This window comes from Pelophylax lessonae (assembly GCF_965119305.1).
Source record: "Pelophylax lessonae genome assembly, chromosome: 1".
Lineage (NCBI taxonomy): Eukaryota > Metazoa > Chordata > Amphibia > Anura > Ranidae > Pelophylax > Pelophylax lessonae.
The window spans coordinates 549,871,889-549,897,613 of record NC_138768.1 but is presented as its reverse complement, the minus strand read 5'-3'; the positions used below and the strand labels follow the sequence as shown (position 1 = coordinate 549,897,613).

Below are 25,725 nucleotides of genomic sequence, written 5' to 3'. Positions count from 1 at the left end.
CAGTGTGGCTTACGAGCTTAATATTCCTTCTTTGTGGATTAAAGATGAAAGTCTAGCTGGTGCAGCTTTAGAAATTCTGTCATGTATGTGCAACAAGTCCTTCTGACTGTGAGCGACTGTGGTAACCAAAACCTGCTGTAGTCAAAGCAACAATAACAAACAGATTCTGTCCAATGGAATGTCTGCAAGATGTCTCAGGCTGTAGAACAATATCTACTTTCTTGTCACTAGACATCATTCACTCTGAGCAAGCAGAAGTGTGACAATGCATGAAAAATACATCGTCTTCTGTTCACGTAGCCCAAGGATATAATCTTTCATTTACAGTTCAGCGCTACTGTAAGAGGTTTATTTACCAATGCATATACAGAAGCTACATCATTTTTCTTTACAAATGAATTTTTTACTGTTTGCCTTAACACCTCTAAATAATCTACACATGAATGGTTGCTTTTAAATTTGTTTTTGAAGTCAGTTTTATTTTTTATATTTTTTTTTTGTTAATTTTTTTTTTTTTTTTGCAAACTTTTTTAGTCAATGAACTTAGTAGCCTTACACTGGTTAAAAGACTAGTCGCTATATTGACTAAGGATGCCAATATCTTCAGGCGCTGAAGGACACGTTGGAGTTGGTGTAGACACAGCCATAAAATGGATTCCAGAAGGTAGCAAGGAATATGAGAATCCGAGGAATAGCAATTCATATCTCCAAAGGTAAGATGTGCATTCAAGTCATACATCGCTAAGGAAAAATTTGGACATAAAAACATGATTAGAGAAGGAGATGTGTTGGTGAAGGCTTCTAGATTATGTGGAAGAAAACATAAGCATGTTCAATTTTATATGGTGTGAGTGGTTTTCCTAGTCAAAACAGGTATTCGGGAGCATCCACTAACAAAAGAGAGAAGAAAAGAAAGCGGCTAAGGCCTTTGAGTGTAGTATTTGAATTCCACAAAGATATGAATATGGAGAAAAAGACTTGCATTGGTGGGGATGCTATTGACTATAAAAAAGGCAATTGCAATCTGGATGTATGTTAAGAATTTATTCTCAACGCAGAACAGTAGGTGGTTGCTCTCATTGCTTTAAGTGGCCTAGTTCAAAGTACACTAGGGGACTTCAGGATGGTGGGATGATAGCAGTAGGTATGTGAAAAACCTGATGATGTTGCCCAGAATAGTAGGTGGTTGCTCTCATGGCTTTGAGGGCCCCAGTTCAAAGTCCACTAGGGGTCTTCAGGATGGTGGGATGATAGCACTACGTATGTGAAAAACCTGTTGATGTTGCCCAGAAGAGTAGGTGGTTGCTCTCATGGCTTTGAGTGGCCCAGTTCAAAGTCCACTAGGGGACTTCAGGATGGTGGGATGATAGCAGTAGGTATGTGAAAAACCTGATGATGTTGCCCAGAACAGTAGGTGGTTGCTCTCATTACTTTGAGTGGTCCAGTTTAAAGTCCACTAGGCGACTTCAGGATGGTGGGATGATAGCACTACGTATGTGAAAAACCTGGTGATGTTGCCCAGAAGATTAGGTGGTTGCTCTCATGGCTTTGAGTGGCCCAGTTCAAAGTCCACTAGGGGACTTCAGGATGGTGGGATGATAGCTGTAGGTGTGTGAAAAACCTGATGATGTTGCACACATGTTGTAGAGGTATCTGTCATGTGACTTTCTTTTACCAAAATAAAAATATCATGGGTCACTATAACCTTGGAATTGAAGTATTCTACTCAGAGATTCCTTATGATCTACTCAGAGCATCTGGTGCAGCTCGGCATAGAACCCAATCAACTTCCAGGTTTTTTTTGTCAAAGCTTAATTAACCTCCCTGGCGGTATGATTCCTTTGGATTTTACGTGCTCAAAGCGGTACCATTATTTTGCATGTAATTCTTGTGAATGAGCAGCCCAAACCAACTGTATACATTTATTATATATATTATATATATATATATGTATGTATACATATATTATGTATACAGTTGGTTTGGGCTGCTCATTCACAAGAATTACGTATATATATATATATATATATATATATATATATATATATATGTATATATGTATGTATATATGTATATATATATATATATATATGTATATATGTATGTATATATGTATATATATATGTATGTATATATATATATATATATATATATATATATATATATATATACGTATATATATATATATATATATATATATATATATATATATATATACATATATTTACATAAAAAGTACAGTAAAACTGCAGGAAAGGGCACTGGGCGGCAATGTAATGTGATTTTTTTTTTTTTTATTTTGAATGATATCAGTGTGTTTGGTGTGTTTTACATTTGGATTTGCCGCCGGTTCCACCCCCCGGCGGACGTCACGTCGCCGGAGACGGAAGCCGGGGCTCGCAGACGATCGGGAGGAAGCTCCGCCGCCGCATACCGCCCGCATTCTTTGCTGGATCCTGGAGAAAAGGTAAGTAAAACCTCTACCAGGATCCAGCGATCTTCCTAGCGCTACCCCGAGTGTGGCTCGGGGTTACCGCTTTTGGCTCTAAAATCTAACCCCGAGTCACGCTCGGGAATACCGCTAGGAAGGTTAAACAAGCTGAAGTTGGAAGCTGATTGGCTACCATGCACAGCTGCACCAGATTTTGCACTATGCAGTTTTAGTAAATCAACCTGTTTTTTTTTTTTAAATATTAAAGCAGACCTTCACCTACCATGGGACATTCCGCCATCCCCCCCCCCCCTCCTCGTCCTGATTGGTTGCCATGTACAGTTGCTCCAGATTTTGCACTCTCCAGTTTTAGTAAATGAACCCCTGTGTTTGCAGCATATGTCTGAGGACATACAACCAAAAAATATTCTATTAGTTTTACATTGGTACAGAAATGCCAAAATACATGTGCTATGTAAAGAAAAGTATATATTTTTTTGTATTGTAACAGTTATAGTCATTTTCACAATTCTATACTTAGATCCCTTTCACGCGGGGCTTCGTTACCTTTTCATTCATCCATTTCCAGAAAAAAATCAGACAGCAATTCATTTCTATGGGCTTTCGGATGTAAACAAATGATAAACCTTTTATATCCCCCTACATCCATAGCTGTTCTGGTCTCTTTTTTTTTTTTAAATGGAACAAGGCTGCACCCTTTTCCGAATGAGACAGTTATAAACGGATGTAAATGGATGTCCCCCACTTATGTCTGTTCTGTTTATGTCTGTTTTTATACTTTTGTCACCTATGATGACTAATGTCTGCAATAATGAAAAAAATGGATGTAAAATTAACTGGATTGAACTGAAAACTGATGTGAACTGAAGAGGGATATGTATATTGATGTAAACTGAAGTAACCCAAATCAGTAGTCATCAGTTTGGCTTTGATCACACTGGTGTACTACATGCGAGGGTCGTATTTGCCTTCATTGGGATGCACAGGTGTTACATACATCCCTGTGCAGGCAGTCCAGTTCATGTCAACTGGGAGGCAGTAAAACACTTTGCGCATAATGCTGCTTTAACATGGTACTGCAGACTATAAGCCAGAACACAGTTTAAAAATTGTAGTAGCTATAAGTGAATGTGGGTGCTAGAATCATTAACAGCTAGGTTGAGAACTAAGGATCTGCTGATCTGCCCGAGTTTGATTCACTAAGGGTTTAGTGAATGTTGTTAGAAGTTTGGTCAACCCAAACCTGGGGGCAAATTCCGCTAAAGTACATTTTTAGGGCTAATAGGCAAACTACTGACAAAAAAAGCACACAAAGTTGGACATGCCATGTCTGGGAAAAGGTCTGGGAAAAGGCCACAGAGAATGAAACATGAAGGTAACAGCTTGTGTTCCTAAAGCCTAGTACACACGCAACGATTATCGGCCGTCTTTTGTCCAGAGTTGTGTTTTGTTGGTTGGAATGTGCTCTAGACTGCACACGGTTTTTCCCGCCCGACAAAATTCTACTTCAGAAGTGATGTCATGTGTTGGATTGCTTTCTTTGTGTTCTTTCTTCTCTGAGCATGCCCAGTCTTGCTCATAAGATTTTTCCCTGTCGAAATCTGTACTGACTGCACGAAAATCGGCCGTGTTTTGACAGAGGACAAAAATTTTATAGTCTGCACACCAGATTTTTTTCGGCCGAAAAGTCGGAGTCGGTTGTCGGAAGCATCATACTAACAAGCCGAAAATCGGCAGATCGGTCGTCGGACGAAAATTCCCTGCCGATTTTCGACGCGTGTGAACGAGGCTTAAGTCTGTGGACTTGTATAGAGCTGAAAAAGAGAAAATAGGAACAAAAGAGGGTAGTTGCTCATAGTGACCAAATTCGGTATTTTAAGATGAAACCTGATAGGTTAACATACACAACTTTTTTCCATTTTCTTTTCTCCAGTTTTTTTGCATACTGTCTACTATAACTGTGTTTACAATGTGTCAGTATAGCCATGGGATTAAATAGATCTGTATAGAGAAAGGCTACCATGTGTAGCCAAAACATTCAAAGTGGTTCTAGAGTCTGAAGGCCTTTTTATCTTAATGTATTCTCTGCATTGAAGGCTAAGTTCACCATTTTTTTTCTAAAATCAAGCTCCCCTATGTACCAATAAACCATTAATGTACCTCGGTTGCAAAAAAATAAAAGCTTTCTTTGATTTCAGAACAAGGCCTTGCCTTAGCCCTTGTTGTGTTCCATAGAAAGCTTCAGAGACTTCCTGGTATGTAGATTTGGGATTAAAGAGCCAGTAAGACAAAGGAAGCAGTTTACAAGCTGACCTCATTGGCACACACACCCTGAACCCATCAACTAGGTTTGCACAGCATCCCTCCACACGTACATTTGCCTGGCTTGTCAATGTAAGCTACCACAGCTGCTATGTTTGCACAGCATCCCCAGCGTCTCTCCACACGGCCCGAGCCGCATGTTAAACTCTCTGGGGCCACTGGTGACACCTCTGATGTAATGCAAGGGCCTCTGCCTGATTGGATACAGAGTGAATCAATAGATAGGTGGGTCCTCCTATTATATACTTCTGGTAAATATAAAGGAAATTGTACAGAGATTGTATAGTTAGATTGTATAGTGTATACACCTAAAATTAACTAGTTAATTTTTAAGCGCTATTAATTGTTAATGGAACACAAACATGGAAGCAAACACACATTTTGCCACGTGAAAAAATGGGAAAGGGAAAAACACAGCTAAGCACACAGTACAAAACGTGCAATCTGGAACACGCCAAAATGTCCCATGAGCTACTTTGCCATGTGTAGCACAACCTATTAAAATCAGTGGGCTGCCCTATGTGTGTCACAGGAAAAATGCACCAAAAAATATGCGCTCCCACTATGCTAGGTGTGAATGGGGCCTGAAGGTAGAATTGTTTTGTTTACATAAGAACAAAGAGGCGCCAATTATATCTGCGTGTTTCCGAACACAGGGCAAACTGCAAAGAAAATGTGCGCTTTACATTGCGTTTCAGAAACGTACTGCAAACTCACTAAAAAGCATGGTAAAAAATACCCACGCACTGTTCTAAAAAAGTACTGGAGCTTCTTTGGGGGGATTGGTGTGCATAGGGCAGCCCATTCAAGTGAGTGGGCTGCCCTATGCGTGACGAACAAAACGCTCCAAAACGCCCCCCAAAAAAACGCATGTGGGAATGTGAGTTCCTGCTAGACAGAGATGTGAACAGGGCTTGACAGCTGAGTGTCTCCATCCAATTCCTCTTATGTACTGGTATAAAGCTGGCCCAGTCAAATTGTACCATTTCCTTTAGATCTTCCATCAACTATGTAGTGTAGTGTAAGGGCCTGCCTGATTGGATACAGAGTGAATGAAAAGATAGGCGAGTCCTCCTATTCCACAGTTCTGGTAAATTATACAGAGATTGAACATCCATATTCCTGGTGTATGGCCAGCTTTATATCAGTACATAGGAGGGATTGGACAGAGACACTCTGTCAGACCCTGTTCACATCTCTGCATAGCGGGAACTTGTATTCCTGCATGCATTTTTTGGGGGGCGTTTTTGGTGGATTTGAAGCGCATTCCTGAAACTCAAGTTCGCATTTTCTGTGTGGTTTGCCTTGTGTTTAGAAATGTACTTAGTGTAGTGAGAGCGTGTGTTTTTTGGCTCGCTTTTCCTGTGATATTGATTTCAATGGGTTGCGTTACACGTGCCTCATGGGACATTTTGGCGGGTCGTATGTTTTTTACTGTTTTGCTGCATTTTTTGCTCACTTTTACACGTGGCAAAATGTGTGTGGCACTGAAAGCACAACTAGTTAATTTGAAGTCTATAAAGGTGGCCTTACACTATACAATCTGATAGTACAATCTCTGTATGATCTCCTTTGGATTTACCAAAACTATATAATAGGAGGACACACCATCTATCCAATCACTCTGTTTCTAATCAGGCAGGCCCTTGCGCTACATAGTTGATGGTAGCTTTGAAGGGTATAGTACAATCAGATTTTAAATTGTATGGTGAGCTTTAAAGAACCCAGGACATACTTATCCTGTTTTCTGTATTACCCGAAGCAGAAGAGGATGTGTTGAGCGCTTGTGCCGACTGGATGGGGCCCGCACTGGGATGAGAATGGGGTGTTGTCACGGAGGGCAGCACTGTGGGCAGGCAGAAGCCAAAAATCCCGCTGGCACATACAAGAATAGAGGACAGGCGCCACTCAGTAAAACAATCAGGGTTTATTGCAAAGCATACATAGCACACTTACATTAAGGCAAGGGTACAGGCTTCTCCTTAAGGCTCCTTAATCCCTTCCATGGCGTGGTACTTCCGCTTCTGGCCGAGCCAGCAGCCGGGAGATGACGAAACTTCGGGGAAGTCCAATGGGGGAGCCGGATCAAGCCGAGGACGGCGGTGAGCCGCTCGTCCACTGGTGATGACGTAACGCGTTTCGGAGCATGCGCACTACGCTCCTTCTTCAGACGATCGTAGTGCGCATGCTCCGAAACGCGTTACGTCATCACCAGTGGACGAGCGGCTCACTGCCGTCCTCGGCTTGGAAGGGATTAAGGAGCCTTAAGGAGAAGCCTATACCCTTGCCTTAATGTAAGTGTGCTATATATGCTGTGCAATAAACCCTGATTGTTTTACTGAGTGGCGCCTGTCCTCTATTCCTGTTTTCTGTATTACAGCTCAATCCACATAGGCTGTTATCTGATCGCTCAGCTTCTACACAGTCTGCAAAATGAACAATCTATTGCTGTATATTTAGTTAGTGAGAATGGTATTCACTGATTGCATTTGGAAAACATGCAGCTGATAAGGGGTGGTAGTGATGTGCTTGAGTAGGAGGGTAGATGATGCCGGTGTTCCGTGAAAAAACCATACCCGTGAGAAAACCATACCCTCGTCACTTCCAGTGCACCTACGGAGGGTATGGATTTATCACGGTAGTGTGTGTAATGTTACACTTGCCGCGGTTACATTAAAACAGCTCCTCTGCAATATGAGTCATCTCCGCTCCTATCCCTGTCACTTCCCTGATCTCGGCTAATAAATATAAAAGCGGATCACGGAGCCAACATCTCCGTCATTTAGATTTCATACACCCGCCGCCACTTTTATATTTATTAGCCGACATCAGGGAAGTGACAGGGATAGGAGCGGAGATGACTCATGTTGCAGCCGAGCTGTTTTCATGTAACCACCGCAAGTGTAACATTACACACACTACCGTGATAATTTCATACCCTCCGCGCATGCGCACTTGTCAACTTCTCAGCTGTTCAATGATGTATCCGGGGCTCTGAGCATGCGCACTGCTACGCTGCTCTGCTGTTTCGGACAGGAAGTGATGTAGGTATGGAATTCTAACGAGGTATGGTTTTCTAACGTTACACCGGGTCTGTGATTATGAGGTCAGCTGGTAAACTCCTTCCTATGTCACATTCCAAGGTCTGTCCAGGAAGTAATGGAGACGTTTTTTTTATACAGCCAGGTGAACATAGATGTAAGGGGTGTGTAAGATAATGAGAAAGCCTTTTTATTTCTGCAAAATAAGTACATTAATGGTATAATGGTACATAGGGGAGCTGGAAATTAGAAAAAAAAAGTGAACTTATCCTTTAACCACTTGACTTCCCGAAGATTCACCCCCCCTTCATGGCCAGGCCATTTTTTGCAATACGGCACTGCGGTACTTTAACTGACTATTGCCCAGTCAAGCTACGCAGTACCCAAATAAAATTGATGTCCTTTTTTTTCCACTAATAGTGCGTTCTCTTGGTGGTATTTGATCACCGCTGTGTTTTTTATTTTTTAAACTATAAAAAAAAAAGACCGACAATTTTGAAAAAAAAAAAAACAATATTTTTTACTTTCTGCTATAAAACATTATCAATAGACAAAAATCAAACATCAAATTTCTTCATAAATTTAGGTCAATATGTATTCTGCTACATATTTTTGGTAAAAGAAAATCCCAAAAATGAATTAGTTTGCGCAAAAGTTATAGCATCTACAAATATATACTAGAATTTTAATGTATTTATTTTTTCTTACAAATAATGACAGCGATCAGCGACTTATAGCGGGACTAGGGTATTGTGGCGGTCATTCGGACACTAACTGACACTTTGACACTTTTTAGGAACCAGTGACACTAATACAGTGATCAGTGCTAAAAATATGCACTGACATTGTACCAATGACACTGGCCTGGAAAGGGTTAAACATCTAGGGTGATCAAAGGGTTTAATGTGTGCCTAGCCAGTGTTTTGGTGTACTGTGTGAGGTGCTTTTACTAGGGGAAGTAATAGATTTTCTTCCCCACCTTGGGGGGAAAGAAAATCCATTACTTCCCGGCTGACATGACGAAACTCATGTCCCGTGTGTCTCCCGGATAATCGGTGGGTGCCGACGCTAATCCATTGGCCAGAACCTACTGATCTGCATCTGCTGTGTATAATCACAGCAGTCGGGTTGCCGGCGTAGCACAGCCGCCTTGCCACCATATAAGTAATTTATACGGTTGACAAGAGGTTAAGATAAAAGACCTTCTAAGTGCAGCTCCCCAGCCCCCCTTCTTATACTTACCTGAGCCTAACTCAATTAATCTCTGTGCATAAGAGCAGCAGCTCTCTCCGCTCTCTCTCCCGTCATTGGCTCAGAGACAGCAGCAGGAAACATTGGCTCCTGCTGCTGTCAATCACAGTCAGTGAGGAGGGGTTGGGGGGCAGGGCCGAGCTGCACTCTGTGTCATTGGACTAGAGAAGAAGAGGAGGATTGGGGCTGCTCTTTGCAAAACCATTGCACAGAGCAGGTAAGTATAACGTGTTTGTTATTTAACCACCTCCCACCCGGGCCATTGTACATATACGGCCGGGTGGGAGTCTCGACCTTCTGAATGGACGTTCCGGAACGTCCTTCAGAAGGAGCGAGATCGCGCCGCCGCGGGCACGCGCAGCGGCGCGATCTCGATGTGCCTGTGTCCCTCGGACACAGCGCAACAAGATGCGTCAGGAGGGCCCTGTGATTGGCCCTCCTGATCACATGACGGCTGTGTCCAATCACAGCCGTCATGCAATGTAAATACAGCCGTTGTAACGGCTTCAATCTCTTCTCCTCTCTGACAGATCCTGTCAGGGAGGAGAAGAAGAGGATCGATACTGGAGCTGGGGTGATCAGTGAGTATTTCTAAGTACTCACTGATCACAGGGGGTTCTGTGCTGGTAATCAGATGGTTGATTACCAGTGCAGCCCTGGGGGGAGGGGATGCCACTAGAGCCACCAGGGATGCCCACCCATGACCACCAGGGATGCCCACCATGGCCACCAGGGATGGCAAACAGCCTGCCAGTAGTGCCCTCCTATCAGTGCTGCCCACCAATGCCATATATCAGTGCTGCCCACCAGTGCCCGTTATTGCCATCCACCAGTGCTGCCCACCAGTGCCCATTATTGCCCACCAGTGCTGCCTATCAGTGCCCATCAGTACCCCCCATCAGTGCCCCCCATCAGTGCCAATCAGTGCCGCCCATCAGTGCCGATCAGTGCCCATCAGTGCCGCCGATCAGTGCCCATCAGTGCTGCCTATCAGTGCCCATCAGCGCTGCCTATCAGTGCCCACCAATGCTACATATCAGTGCCACATATCAGTGTCCATCAGTGCTGCATATCAGTGCTACCTATCAGTGCTGCATATCAGTGCCACCCCATCAGTGCCACCCCATCAGTGCCACCCAATCAGTGTCTCCTCATCAGTGCCTGTCAGTGCGGCATCATCAGTGCTCATCAGTGCAGGAAAAAACGTATCTATTCACAAAATTTTATAACCTAAACAAAAAAACTTTTTTTTTTTTTCAAACTTTTCTGTCTTTTTTTATTTGTGCACCAAAAAAAGAAAAAACCTGGCAGTGATCAAATACCCCCAAAAGAAAGCTCTATTTGTGGGGAAAAAATGACACAAATTTGGTTTAGGTACAATGTTGCATGACCGCGCAATTGTCATTCAAAATGCAACAGCGCTAAAAGCTGAAAATTGGTCTGGGAAGGAAGGGGGTTTAAGTGCCCAGTATTGAGGTAGTTAAAAAAAAAAATTGGGTTAACAATGACTTTAACAAAGTTTCCAGTGTATCACACATATATGACTGTAAAAATAGTAACTGTTTTGTACTTCTGACAGATATCTTCAACAACATGCCTTGGGTGGGAATATTAAACAAGAAAAAGGAGCAGATGTAAGTTGAACATCATTTTTGCTATTTTATTTGCAAATCTTATCATGACTTATACGTACGTATTATTTTCAGAATATTATAAGAACAGTCCAGCATACTGCATTACTGAATAAAACGCCAGCATCTGTGTCTGAACATGCATGTAAAATACAGGATTTGGCTATTACTGGTGTCTAAATAACAAATGTCCTATGATAGTTTATATTTTGTTCTTGGTGTCTACATATTAATGCAAAGCACCTTTTACAAGTTGGAACAAGGAAAAAACAAATCATTATATATTAAAACCTTGGATTGCGAGCATACTTCGTTCTGGAAACATGCTTGTAATTCAAAGCACTCTTATATCGAAGCAAACTTCCCCATAAGAAATAACGAAAACTCAGATGATTGGTTTCACAACAACCATTTATGCATAAATCCTTCAGTTTATAGTCCATATAAAAGATTATAGCAATGTGATAGGTTGTGTAACGTAAAATGTCCATCCACAAATAGCGCCTCCACAAGGTGATTAGAAGCAAAATCCAGCAAGAGCTACAGAGTATAAAAGAGAAGAGAGGTGCCTCTAAGTTTAGCAATATGGTTACATTTAATGAAGGTACAACATTTAGACCCCGTTCACACTGGGGCGACCTGTCAGGCGACCTGGTCGCCTGACAGGTCGCCGTAGGTCGCCTGCCATAGAGAAGCTGTGGACCCGTTCTAATAGGAGCGACACAAGTCGCTCCGACTTAGAAAAAGGGTCCGGAGCTTCTTTGGGGCGACCTGGAGCGACCTGCATAGACTTCAATGTTATGAAGTCCGTGCCGGCCGCTCCGAGGTCGGGGTGCGAGCATTGCGCCGTGACCTATGAGGTCGCCCCAGCAAGTCGGATCGCCCCAGTGTGAACGGGGCCTTAGCAACTCACATGGTTGATGATTAAAACAGTCACATCTAAAGCTTGGTATACACGATCAGATTATCGGACAAATTTTCGTCCAATTTTTGTTGCATGCTAGTCTCATATTGAAAGTAGGTTACTCAACATACAAAAATTTTCGTACGACAGAATTCAACTTCAGAAGTGATGTCATGTGTTGAATTGTTTTGTATGTATTCTTTCGTTTCCGAGCATGCCTAGTCTTGCTTTTACAATTTTTTTCGGATGAAAACTGTACTAATTAAATGAAAATCGGACATTGTGTTTACGTACAATAAAAGTTTTATGGCCTGCACATTTCGTTTTTGTTGTCTAAAAATTCGGAATCAGCTGTGGAAAGCACCAAACGATTTGAAAATCGTCAGATTGTTCGTCAGACTAAATTTTATTTTCGATTTTCTTATCATGTGTACTGGCCTTAAGTATGCAGGCATCCAGGGTAAAGCTGTCCACATAGACCATCCTTCCCACCGCCGGCTCTCAGCGCTGTCAGTCTGCAGTCATGCTTGGGAAGGCTACCCTGCAGTAGAGAGATCTGAAAGCGAGGATTGAGAGCTTGTGGAGCGCAGTGTGGAAGGAATGACGTCGATGTCGGTGTGAAGAACAGTCTAAGTGGACAGCTTTACCCAGGATGCCTGCATTCTTAGATGTGCCTGTTTTAATCATCAACCATGTAGGTTGCTAGATGTTGTTCCTTCATTAAATGTAACCATATTGCTACACTACTCAGTTGTGACATGACGCTACTTGTACATCAAGACATCGCTTGTTTATCAAGTTAAAAAATGTTCTGCTTGTCATGAAACGCTCTCAAACCAAATTACTCTCAATCCAAGGTTTTACTATTTATGTAATGTAATATATGCTTTGTCCATACAATTTTTAATTGAATGTCCGTCTCCTCACCTTTTGCTTTTGCTCCCCCACCACTCTTGTCACCTTGAATAAAGATAAATGCCTGGTACTTCCAAATATGGAAAGACAAAATGCAAGGATGACCAATCTTTGTGCACTGTACACGTTTGGCCAGCATCTGTCGAAGGGGAATGATGGAAAAAGGTCTGCTGATCGGCTTTCCTACTGTAGTGTTTTGGGGCGGGGGGGGGGGGGTGGGGAGCGTCGGCGGCGCCCCCGTCAGAAAACAATAGTACAGCAGGGGAGATCACTGTACTAACATCACATATGTGGCCTCTTGGCGCCTGGGCCTTAGCGCCAAAAGGCCGCATATTTGCGTGAATTGTGATCAATAGCATTGCACCGAGAGCGCACGCCCTGCGCATTCCTGGCACAGTGACCGGTGTCTAACTGAAGGCTCCCAATCGCTGCATTCAATCAGGAGTTTTCGGGTCACGTGACCGATGTGACAGCCAATTACGGTGGTCACATGATCTTATGCCACGCCCCACCTCCCGGCATATTAAACCTCTTAAAGAGCCGCGAGGCGCGGCATGAAGACGTTAAGAAGTCGCATGCTAAATATCTACTGCATTAAAAACATTAAAGTAGAAATAATGGCAATTTTATTTTGTTTTACATTTTGGATAATGTAAAGGAAGGTTTATAATCCTTGTCGTTTTTTTATTTGCCCTCCATGTTTCATTGAGGACTTCACTTTGCTACCTGTCCCACAACCAAAACAAGAAGTAAGGGGCAATCCCTCCAAAATTAGGGAATCCTGGTATGTCACCAGGGTCACCAGAACGAGTGTCCCCATTGGAAGTTTTCCTCTCTGTTAGTGTTCTAGGTTTTCACTTTTGACGATAACAGTAAACAGGACAGAGAGGGTGAATCTACCTAACGGGGGCACAGACAGCAATAAAAACCTGGCAGGTGTTCTGATTTCTCTTCACTCCATCCAAAACAAAAAAAAAAAAAGCTTTGTCTTTTAAGTATACTTTAAAGTCAAAAGTTGCTTTTTTCATTTCAAATCCTACCATGCCCAGCCTATGGCCAAAAAACTATTTTCAAGCAATAAAAGAGCTTTAAGGCCTCCTTTACATGGCCTTTTAGCAACATACACTTGATTAGTCGCAAAATTCTTGCGGTGCGAATGAGAGGTGCATGCAAATAGCAATGACTATAAAAAAAAGGGTAGCGCCAAAAAGTGTCTGTTATGATGGTTAGATCATAATCTTATTACTAAAAAATACAGAGTTCAATAAATATATTCTAACAATGTCCACCTGTGCAGGGGCCCTGGACAGGGCTGGAGGACAGGGTGAGGTAGTTCTGAACCCAGAAGAGCAGGTCGTAGTTTTCCTGTCTCTTTACGGTTAGTGGAGGCTGGAGCGGGTTGCAGAAGGTTCTTCAGGACAGGCCACATGTTCTCTGAAGTGAGTCTATCCTCCTGGAGGACCTGGGCAATGTGTACTGCAGCTGTAGTAATCCTGTCTCTAGAACGACAAATAGGGAGTCGTGAGCTGGACACAGATAGCCTAAGGCCAGGGGCGTACCTAGAGCATTTGGCACCCGGGGTGGATCCTATATTCCGCACCCCCCCCGGGTGGGCAGGTGGTGTACCGTGCATCGACCTGCTGACATCAACGTCAAGTGATGTCACGTGTAGCGCCTCCACGCACTGCGGGCCGAAACCCAGAAGAATCCTCCTCCCTCTACTCCCCCAGGTAACCAGGCCCCTCCTCTGCAAAAATTGCACCGACTGACCCAAGGATTGTCATCGGGCGGCCAGCGCCATACAGAAGTACATGTAACTTGCAGTGGCACACTTACTATGGGGCATCACTAGGGTTGATGCCATCTGGTGCAGTAAAACATGGTGTCACCCCCCCCCCCCCCCCCACACACAAAAAAATATATTTTCCTGTTTTTTTAGTGCCGGGTCACACTTATGCAATGCAGGAAGGCTGCGAATTCGCAGCCTGTTCCCGCATCGCAAACGCACCCTTGGCAGTTCATACTGCCATATGCGATACGCTGGGGGTGTCAATGAAATGTTAACGACACCCCCAGTTTGATCACATATCGCAGTGCGATCTTTACAGTTTGCACAGGATCGGATCGCACAAGTATGAACCACTGTGCGATCCGATCCTGATGCGGCTGAAAAAAAGGGTCATGTGCGACTTTTGTGCGGGTGCAGTGCGAATTTAGCCATACAAAGTGTATGGCTGAATTTGCACCGCACAGCCGATCGCATGTAATGAAGGAGCAGTGTGCTCCGATATTACATGCGTTCGCCGCAGCCGCAAGAGTATGAACTGGCACTTAAAGTGCGCCAAAGAGGCAGCATGCGGAACTTCTGGTGCGCTTTCAGAAAATGTAGAAAAAAACGTGCAAGCTATAACTGCCGGTAAAATGTAGAAAGACCCCCTTTATATTACACAGTCCCCATACTTCTTGACCCCTTCACATTACACAGTCCCCATACTTCTGGACCCCTTCAAATTACACAGCCCCCATACTTCTAGACCCCTTTACATTACACAGCCCCCGCACTTCTGGACCTCTTTACATTACACAGCCCCTGCCACACCTCTGGACCCCTTTACCTTATACAGCCTGCCCACACCTCTTGACACCTTTACATTACACAGTCCTCCCCCCACACCTCTGGACCCCTTTAAATTACACAGCCCCCCTACACCTCTGGACCCCTTTACATTACACAGCCCCCCTACACCTCTGGACCCATTTACATTACACAGCCCCCCTACACACCTCTTGACCCCTTTACATTACACAGCCCCCCCACACCCCTGGACCCCTTTACGTTACACAGCGCCCTCCCCACACCTCTGGACCCCTTTACATTACACAGCCCCCTACACAGATCTGGACCCCATTACATTACATAGCCCCCCTACACAGATCTGGACCCTTTACATTACATAGCCCCCCACACCTCTGGACCCCTTCACATTACACAGCCCCCCACACCTCTAGACCCCTTTGCATTACACAGCCCCTACCCCCGCAGCTCTGTCCCCTTCTGCTGTGGATTATCTACCCTATGTGATTACCAAATACTGTCAAGTGACCGTGGATAGTATGTCTATATAATGTGACTGTAAATGGCATCTTCTAAAAATCACCAGTATAGTTCAGCAACTGTACTTCTTTGAGTGGACAGTCCTTTCTTCAGAATCTAAAGCCTAATGGCTAGAATTGTCGTGGGAAAGCCTCTGGCAAGAAGTGGGCACAATATGGTAAAGATTTAAGGTTTACAAGATGTCCATACACTACAATGACAGGGTATTGGCAGCCACATTTATTCACGGCTGTTCGTACAGCTAGCAAATAGCTGCAGTAATTGCTGCAGGATACACTGTGTGTATGGGCTTGATGGCCAAAGCTATCCTCTCACAGCTGTAAACCCAGCAGCAGGAATCAGTAGATTCCTGCCTCTGGGATTAGCGCTTTGTCTAAACACCCGTGCGAATGCGGCCTTAGACCAAGTTATATTGCTAAACTGCGCAGTAGTCTGTAAAAAGTGCAGACTACTGCTGATCTGAATTATAAGGCTGAGTGACCATAACTAAAAATCCTTTGGCAGTTAAAATAGAGCACCTGCACACATTTACACACGTATAAAACATACAAATTCAGCCTAGCCATATGAGTAAATAATACCAAATGTACTTAATAAATACTAGTTAGTGAACTCAATTTTTAATATACCTATGTACTGCCTTATGCGCAGTGTCACAACACAATAGGCAGAGTGTCCTAAATGTGAGTGTGTAGGCACCTGTTAAAGGGTATGAATATAAAATGATGTGTGCACATGACATGCCAAGAGCTGTAACTTTAATGTTAATAACAGTTTTCACCACCAAGAGGTGACTGCAAGCTGATAACACTAAATTACAATAAGTGATTGAGATAAATGGTAAAATATACCCATGCGCTGCTATAGACTGGGTGAATAAATAACTGTTGCCACCACTCAATAAGTGCACTCTCTCACTCAAAAAGTAACAAATGTATTAAAATAATGATGCGCTGTTCATACCTCCAATTAATAAAGTTGCCACGCATAAATCATAAAATGCTAAGTGATCAATAACTTGACTCAAAAAATCTTCAATTAATATATCAACACAAATATATGTGGACTGCCTAATAGTATGTGGACCACCTAAAAATTAAAAAGACGTTATATAAAGTGCCAAGATAAAGGTGTCCAAAGTCCAAATATAAGAAAGATCCAGGAGACAGTCCATACTTCCACATATGTGCAAAAACAGGGATATCTCAAATGACTTGCAACCACCTTTTCATCATAAGGCCAAAAATTACAGTTTGTTTAACCAGTAGATGCTGATTCACTTTGTGGGCCCTGTAGTCCTCCTTCACATAAGATTGCCCATAGAAAGGGTTCTTGAGGAAGTCACGTGATTAGTGACGCAATGCGTCGGGAGGAGCCTGTTACGTCATTCCCATTGTCTCTGAGACCCGTAATTAGATGAGCGTATGTGTGAGAGGATTTACTGCTGTTATTTATGATCATGCTATTTACAAGTACTGCATCATGTGAGTGTGTACAACATTTATTTTAATAAATATGGTTTTATCGATATACTGCATGATGAGCGGATCATCTGTTTTTTTTTTTTTTTGAGCTGCAAAATCGTGGAAAGGAATTATCCCTTATATAGGGGCAATCTTATGTTAAGGAGGACTACGGGGACCAAAAAAATGAATCAGCTTCATCTGGTTAAACAAACTGCGATTTTTGACCTCATGGTCAAAACATTAAGGTGAACGTGCACTGCAGCCAGAGGTGACAAGGTGGCTGCAAGTTATTTGGGAAATCGCTATTTTTGCACATATCTGGAAGTGTGGACTGTCTCCTGTATTTTTCTTATATTTGGACTTTGGACATTTTTATCTTGGCACTTTTTTTCTATCACTTTTTTTTTATTTTGTTTATTTTGCGCCATTAGGCGACCCACATAAATATATGTGTATGTATGTGTATATATACTGTATATATGTATATATATATAGATATATATATATATTAATTGAAAATTTTTTGAGTCAAGTTATTGATCACTTAGCACTTTATGATTTATGCGTAACAACTTTATGAATTGGAGGTATGAACAGCGCACCATTATTTTAAATAATTTGATACAATAAGTAATTACTGTCAGTAACTAACCTGAAGTAGTTTTGGTGTGCAAGGAGTGGTAAGGAAAAAACCTGCTCCTTTTGTGTGCTATGATGCCTATTTATTTGCTGTCATTTTCTTTAGATTTTAGTTTTGGACAGTACACAACTACAGAAAAATGCCCATTCATACTGAGGAAAATTCAGTTTGCTTGTAACTTTCTGTGCACTGATCTAAAAATCTCAAACTATGTTGGGTAGAGTGGTAAAGCATTAGAACCACTGTATGGTTTTTATTGTCCTTTGTGTCCCTGTTGGAGAGGTTTGCTCTTTCTATTTGTCCTGAGCACCAATGTCACCAAGAATCAAAGTGAGGGTAAAGCTGGCCATAAAGCTCGCCAGCTGATCGATTTTGGTAAAGCTTCACTTTGTAAAGAATACCCAATCAGGTGCAAGGATAGAAAAAGCATTTTTTGCTTGTACATTATTGGATGATGGAAAAATGCATTGCTTCAGTTTACTAAGCCCTGGGGGAAATAAGTGTAACTGCCCTTGCAGAGTGCATAGTCTATTTGTCTTTGGTAAATCAACCCCATTCTTACATGCCAAAAGACTGGAAAATTGTCTTCTGTACTGCAATTAGCTGAAGTAAAATTGTGTTGGATTCAACTTCTGCGTCTTATTGTGGAGTTAGCTGCCTGTGAATGGTGTCAAGTCAGCAGGTGACCATACTGTCTGTCCTAACAAGTCTAATGCCTTGTACACACGTTTAGATAATCGAACGAAAATACTCGCTTTCGACTTGATCGCACGATAATCTGATCGTTAGTACACAGCTTTCGACAGCCGATCACGACAGTTCATCCAACAAAATCCGAAGGGACAAACACGAAAACTTCTGTCGTACGATAGCCTAGCGAACGACTATCGTTTAATCAGAACAGTATGTGTCCGCTAAAAATCGATCGACAAAGACGTGCATGATCAGAAACACTAAAATAGCATGGAAAAAGCCTGGCTGCCATTGTTTTTGTTTTGCACCATCTGATACATAGCTAAGCAACCAGGAAGCTTTTCCGGAATCGTACGAAAAAAATCATATGTTTATATGCATTGTTGAATTCAATATTAGTATCATGCAACAAAATGCAAACGATATGTCGTCCGATTATCTGAACGTGTGTAGGAGGCATAAGGAAGTATGTCAATGTATAAAGCGGCATTTGTAGCAGAGCAAAACTTCAAGTTTGTTCACATTAGTAGGAGTAGGCAAGAAATGGCGGAAACCTAATAAGAAAATGAACATAATGATTTTTTAAATGTAACTATAGGTACACTTTAACAAGAAGCAAAGAAGCACTGAACGACCCCATAACATAAAGAATAAACAGGAATCCACAAAAGAAAGCTTAGGTAAGTATTTACGCTTTCAAATATGATTTTCTATAGGTTCTTTACTGTTCTGCTGATTGTGTTATACTCTAAATTAAACACATCCCCTGCCACATCTCAGCAGGGTTTCCTGGAACTGGACATACCGTACTCTAATATAACGTTCTCAATCAGTCTACAGGCTGAACAACATTCATTGAACAGACTCATCCATCCACACAAATAGTATGGATGGATGAAAGCCCTCTGCTGGGCTATTGTTTTCTGACAGCTGTTAGCACCACGTGTCAGAAAACCCAAACAGGGCCTGCATCAGATTGGCTGCAAGAAATGTTCGGCTGACAATCTTTGGCCTGAAACCATTAGCAAAAAGTAACTGAATAATCAACTTTTGTTGAGCCAGCAGGAGCACGCACTGTTAGAATTTTGACTGATTCCTTCAAATCGGCCAAAATTCTAGCAGCGTTGGTCAACTTAAGACTTATGTTTGCAAATTTTATCTGCTGACTAAATCTACAATTGTATCTAATAATATCATCATTCTGCCATGCAGTTACCTTATCTGTGAAAAATGTAAGGTAATGCATTTGGGTGCAAAAAATTTGAACGCAAGTTACTCACTAGGGGGTGAACCTCTGGGGGAATCTAGGATGTAAAAGGACCTGGGGGTCCTAGTAGACGACAGGCTCAGCAAAGCCATGCAATGCCAAGCTGCTGCAAGCAAGGCCAACAGAATATTGGCAAGCATTAAAAAGGGGATTCACTCCAGAGATAAAACGATAATCCTCCCACTCTACAAGACTCTGGTCCTGCCGCATCTTGAGTATACCATCCAGTTCTGGGCATGAGTCCTCAGGAAGGATGCGCTGGAACTGGATAGAGTCCAGAGAAGGGCAACAAAGCTAATAAAGGAACTAGATGATCTCCGCTATGGGGAAAGACTACAAGCATTGAACTTATTCTCTCTGGAGAGGAGACGCTTGAGAGGGGGTATGATAGCGATGCACAAATTCTGTACTGGTTGTACCCTAGCATAGGGTAAAAACTTTTCAGTGAAAGAAAATTTAAAAAGGCGTGCGGCCATTCACTGAAATTGGAAGAGAAGCAGTTTAACCTTAAACTACGTAGAGGGTTCTTCATGATCAAAAGTGGTAAGGATGTGGAATTCTATTCCACAAGCAGGGAGTGTCCATAATTTAAAAAAAACTATTAGATGGACACCTTAGCGATCACACCATACAGGGATATACAATATACTATTGACACAGACACAAGCACACACTCCACAGGTTGAACTGGATAGACTGGTGTCTTTTTTATCTTCACCAACTATGTAACTATGTGTGAGATGAAATTGAGTACACTAAAGGGATGTCAATGAATGTGGGATGATTTTTCCACCACTGCTTACCAGGAAAGTGCAGGTGCTAGCGCTCCCTTCATGCTACCACATGCAAAGTTCTAAACAATTAGTTAATTATAATAACTCTCCTGAAGGATAAATAGCAATAATCAAGGCTTAACAATAACGTGCGCATGAACATTCAACTCTGTTTCCCAATACCTGTGATTTTAGTCGATTTTGATGCCAGTAAGCCCTTGGTTGGAGAAGAAATAATTCTGGCTATAGATGGATTGATATTCAGCCAGTTCAGCAGAAACCAGCCAAATTCTGATCCATCTATGGCTGTTCCCATTCACAAGAAGTCGATCTAATGATAGACTTCTCACTGCTGGGCTTGTTGGAAAATCTTTGTTCGATCAGTGCTGCAGCTAGTTGGTGTATTCTGACAGCGGAGGAGTCCCCGCTTTCAGAATACAATTACACAGTGTTGAGGATTCCTCCATCTACCTTGCTTGTGTGGATGGAGTAATCTGTTAAATTTTTTTATTCAGCCTAATCCATGTATGGCCAACCTTAGAGTTTCATCACCTGACAGAGGGTTATCTATACATGTGAAGTACCAGTACGCATATACTCGTACAATGTGCGTTGTATGTCTAGGCAGAAATTTTTCACCAACCAAACTGTATTGAAAATGCCTAAATGCAATCTAAGAGGGCAGTGCAAAATACAGTAACCAATGACAATCAGTCCACATTTACCTCCTAAAATATACGTGGAGGCAAGTTTTTAAAATGTTTTTTTTTTTAATATAGAGCAGTGAAATGGTAGATCCTCTGTCAGGTATCATTTCTCTGTGTCCCCACTGAGGTGCTTCCCTCAATTGTCTTGATGACCATCATCAATGAGACAGAAAATTCAATCAATGGGAAATTCAAAATTTTAGAGTTGTCATCAAAGCAAGAAGTGAGAAAAAAGTTCACCAAATGGGACAACTTTCTAAGATGGGAATTCCATTACTAGAGGGATTTTCTCTCATTTCCTGTTGCACCTCCAGGACAGAGAGTGAATGGCATGTAAGTGCTTGTGCAGACACGTGATAGGTACTGAAGTGCATGCAGTGCATGTGGCTGCAGTTAGCCGGGTTGCTAAACTCCTGGCATCTGTTCGCTAGTTATGCAGGCAAAATTAATGATTACTGCATCATTAAAGCAGAACTATAGGCAAAGTTTTTTTTTTTATTTGGATAGAGCAAGAGAAGGTTATAACCCCTGTCAGATTTTCTTTCCCCCATTTGTGTCCCATTGCAGAGATTTTACCTCACTTTTTGTCCCATAGTCAAATAGGAAGTAAGAGAAAATCCCTGCAAATTCTAGGAATTCCTTGGGGACCCCCAGGTCACCACAACTAGTGCCCCCATTGGAAGACTTCCCCTATATTACTTTTTTTTTGGGGGGGTAATCCAAAACTTGGGATTTTCTTTTACTTTTACTTTCAATGATAATGGTAACCAGGACAAACAAAGAGAGTGAATCTCCCTGACGGAGGTTACAGACAGCAATAAAAACCTGACAGGGGTTCTAATCGATTTCCACTCTATCCAAAACAAAAAAAAGTTTTCGCTTTAGTTATACTTTAAAGCCAGTGGTGCCAGTATACTGGGAGCACTCAGAAGGTAGTGCACTTTTTTAGTCTAATTTTAAGTAAACTTTACCAACATGGAGGCCAGTCATGAAATAGTTTCTTGTATATTAAAATATACAAATATATATACAATATACAAGAATACAAAGTACAAAAAAAATGTTAAAAAAAATATATATATACATATATATATACTGTATGTTTATATTTATACACAGTATCTCACAAAAGTGAGCACACCCCTCAAATTTTTGTAAATATTTTATTATATCTTTTCATGTGACAACACGGAAGAAATGACACTTTGCTACAATGTAAAGTAGTGAGTGTACAGCTTGTATAACAGTGTAAATTTGCTGTCCCCTCCAAATAACTCCACACACAGCCATTATTGTCTAAACCGCTGGCAAAAAAAGTGAGTACACCCTTAAGTTAAAAAGTACAAATTGGGCCCAATTAGCCGTTTTACCTCCCCGATGTCATGTGACTCGTTAGGGTTACAAGGTCTCATGTGTCAACGGGGAGCAGGTGTGTTAAATTTGGTGTTATCGCTCTCACTTTGTCATACTGGTCAGTGGAAGTTCAACATGGCACCTCATAGCAAAGAACTCTCTGAGGATCTGAAAAAAAGAATTGTTGCTCTACATAAAAATGGCCAAGGTTATAAGAAGATTGTCAATACCCTGAAACTGAGCTGCAGCATGGTGGCCAAGACCATACAGTGGTTTAACAGGACAGGTTCTACTCAGAACAGGCCTCGCCATGGTTGACCAAAGAAGTTGAGTGCACGTGTTCAATGTCATATCCAGAGGTTGCCTTTGGGAAAAAAATATACGTATGATTGCTGTCAGCATTGCTGCAGAGGTTGAAGGGGTGGGGGGTCAGTCCTCAGACCATACACCGCACACTGCATCAAATTGGTCTGCATTGCTGTCATCCCAGAAGGAAGCCTCTTCTAAAGATGATGCACAAGAAATCCTGCAAACTGTTTGCTGAAGACAAGCAGACTAAGGACATGGCTTACTGAAACTATGTCCTGTGGTCTGATGAGACCAAGATAAACCTATTTGATTCAGATGGTGTCAAGCGTGTGTGGCGGCAACCAGGTGAGGAGTACAAAGACAAGTGTGTCTTGCCTACAGTCAATCATGGTGGTGGGAGTGTCATGGTCTGGGGCTGCATGAGTGCTGCCTGCACTGGGGAGCTACAGTTCATTGAGGGAATCATGAATGCCAACATGTACTGTGACATACTAAAGCAGAGCAGGATTCCCTCCCTTCGGAGACTGGGCGGCAGGGCAGTATTCAAACACACCTCCAAGACGACCACTGCCTTGCTAAAGAAGCTGAGGGTAAAGGTGATGTACTGACCAAGCATGTCTCCAGACCTAAACCCTTTTTTTTTAGCGAGCATCTGTGGGGCACCCTCAAATGGAAGGTGGAGGAGTGCAAGGTCTCTAACATCCACCAGCTCTGTGATGTCATCATGGAGGAGTGGAAGAGGACTTCAGTGGCAACCTGTGAAGCTCTGCTGAACTCCATACCCAAGAGGGTTAGGGCAGTGCTGAAAAATAATGGTGGCCACACAAAATCTTGACATTTTGGGCCCAATCTGGACATTTTGACTTAGGGGTGTACTCACTTTTGTTGCCAGCGGTTTAGACATTAATGGCTGTGTGTTGAGTTATTTTGAGGGGACAGCAAATTTACACTGTTATACAAGCTGTACACTCACTACTTTACAATGTAGCAAAGTGTCATTTCTTCAGTGCTGTCACATGAAAAGATATAATAAAATATTGAAAAAAATGTGAGGGGTGTACTCACTAAGGTGTAAACCCTAACTAAAAGATATTTAGTTTGCTAAAGCATTGTGTACCATGAACAACTGCTATGCTTTTTAATAAAATACTTTTTTATCCTTTGTCAGCACTACATATCTCTTGCAACCTTTTTTGCAGTCACTTCCTGTATACATGCATTCACTCCAGTAACTGCTGCACTTAGTTTCTCAGGATGAGTTTCTAAATGGTGTCAGCCATGGAACATGCGTGTGCAATGTGCATCAGCACAGCAGGTTGTAGACTCCATTGGGAGAGCCTGCGACAGGGTGACAACACAGGAATGCAACTGGGAGATAAGGACAGGGTGTTGTCACCCTATAACAGGAAGTGCTCACACAGGGTATTATTTTAATGAAAGCTGTAGTTTTAAAAATATGTTATATGAGATTTTAGTGACGGGGTTTAAATATTCTAATGCAAAAATATGTTTCTCATTTTATTAGATACAGATAACACTAAGCAGAGCAGAATAAGACAAGGCAATGCAGACTACAGTGTAAACAAAGAAACCCATTCTATAATGGACTCAGTGCAACAGCCTGCAAACACAATTCCTTCTACAACTGAAGCTAAAAAGAAAAATTCTGCTCCAGCAAATGGATCTGCTAAGAAGTCTTCCTCGTGTGCCATTTTATAAAAAATGTTTGTCACATAACAGTCTATTCTGAGGATGGAGTTATTTTTAGAAAGATGTTTTATCAAAGGATGTATACACACCAAATAATCCAAAATAACAAAAAATTTTTGATGAATTGAGCATTAGAAATCCCTTTAACCACTTCTGGACCGGAAAATTTTCCCCCTTAATGACCAGACCATTTTATGCGATTCGGCGTGTTATTTTCAAGGAAAATTGCACGGTCATGCATTGCTGTACCCAAATAAAATGGATGTTCTTCCCCCCCCCACAAATAGGGCTTTCTTATGTGGTTTTTGATCTGATCACCTGTGCAATTTTTATTTTTTTGCGCTATATACAAAGAAAGAGCGACAATTCTGAAAATAAAACAATATTTATCACTTTTGGCTATATAACAATCCCCCCCAAAAAATGTAAAAATCTAATTTTTTTCATCATTTTAGGCCAATTTGTATTCTGCTACATATTTTTGGTAAAACAAAATCCCAATAAGCATATTTTGATTGGTTTGCACAAAGGTTATCGCGTCTACAAACTAGGTGAAAGATTTATGTCATTTTTATTTATTTATTTATTTTTTACTAGTAATGGCGGCGATCAGCGATTTTTTTGCAGGACTGCGACATTGCGGCGGACAGATTGCATCCCTAACTGACATTTTTGACACTTTTGGGGGGACCAGTGACATTACTACAGTAATCAGTGCTAAAAATATGCACTGTTACTGTAATAATGGCACTGGCAGGGAAGGGGTTAACCCAGGGGCAATCAAAGGGTTAAGTGTGAGCCTAGGGGAGTGTTTTCTAACTGTGTGGGGGATGGGCTTGTGAAATCAATACAGAGACCTGTGTTCCTAAATAGGAGGAACACAGGAACTCTGCATTGATTCCAGAGAGAACAGCGGTCTGCTTTGTTTACAACAGCAGACCGCTGTTCTCTCTTCACAGGGAGCGATCGCGGGTGCTCGACGGCAATCGAACTTGGTTTATACACTGGTCCAAATCATTTGGCGAAGGGGGGGAGGGGATTGTGGTGGGGGGTTGTTTTTAAGGGGTTGGGCTTGGCCCCTTAGTTCCAGAGAAGGGAACTCTTAAAGCATCAGCATACCAATACCACATGGCTCAGCTGAAAAATCAAGTTCTATCTGCCACAAATGTGCTGGGG

The 25,725-nt window shown here is 42.1% G+C and overlaps 1 protein-coding gene across 1 annotated transcript; it reads left to right on the top strand.

The window, feature by feature from the left end:
* Positions 1 to 24,642, top strand: LOC309544934 (uncharacterized protein). The gene is made up of 5 exons (XM_082243938.1): positions 1 to 339; positions 535 to 713; positions 10,646 to 10,700; positions 19,029 to 19,110; positions 24,365 to 24,642. Exons 2-5 carry the CDS (start codon positions 592 to 594, stop codon positions 24,556 to 24,558), a joined length of 453 nt encoding a protein of 150 aa, XP_082100064.1. The 5' UTR covers positions 1 to 339; positions 535 to 591; the 3' UTR covers positions 24,559 to 24,642.
* Positions 24,643 to 25,725: the final 1,083 nt, after the last annotated feature.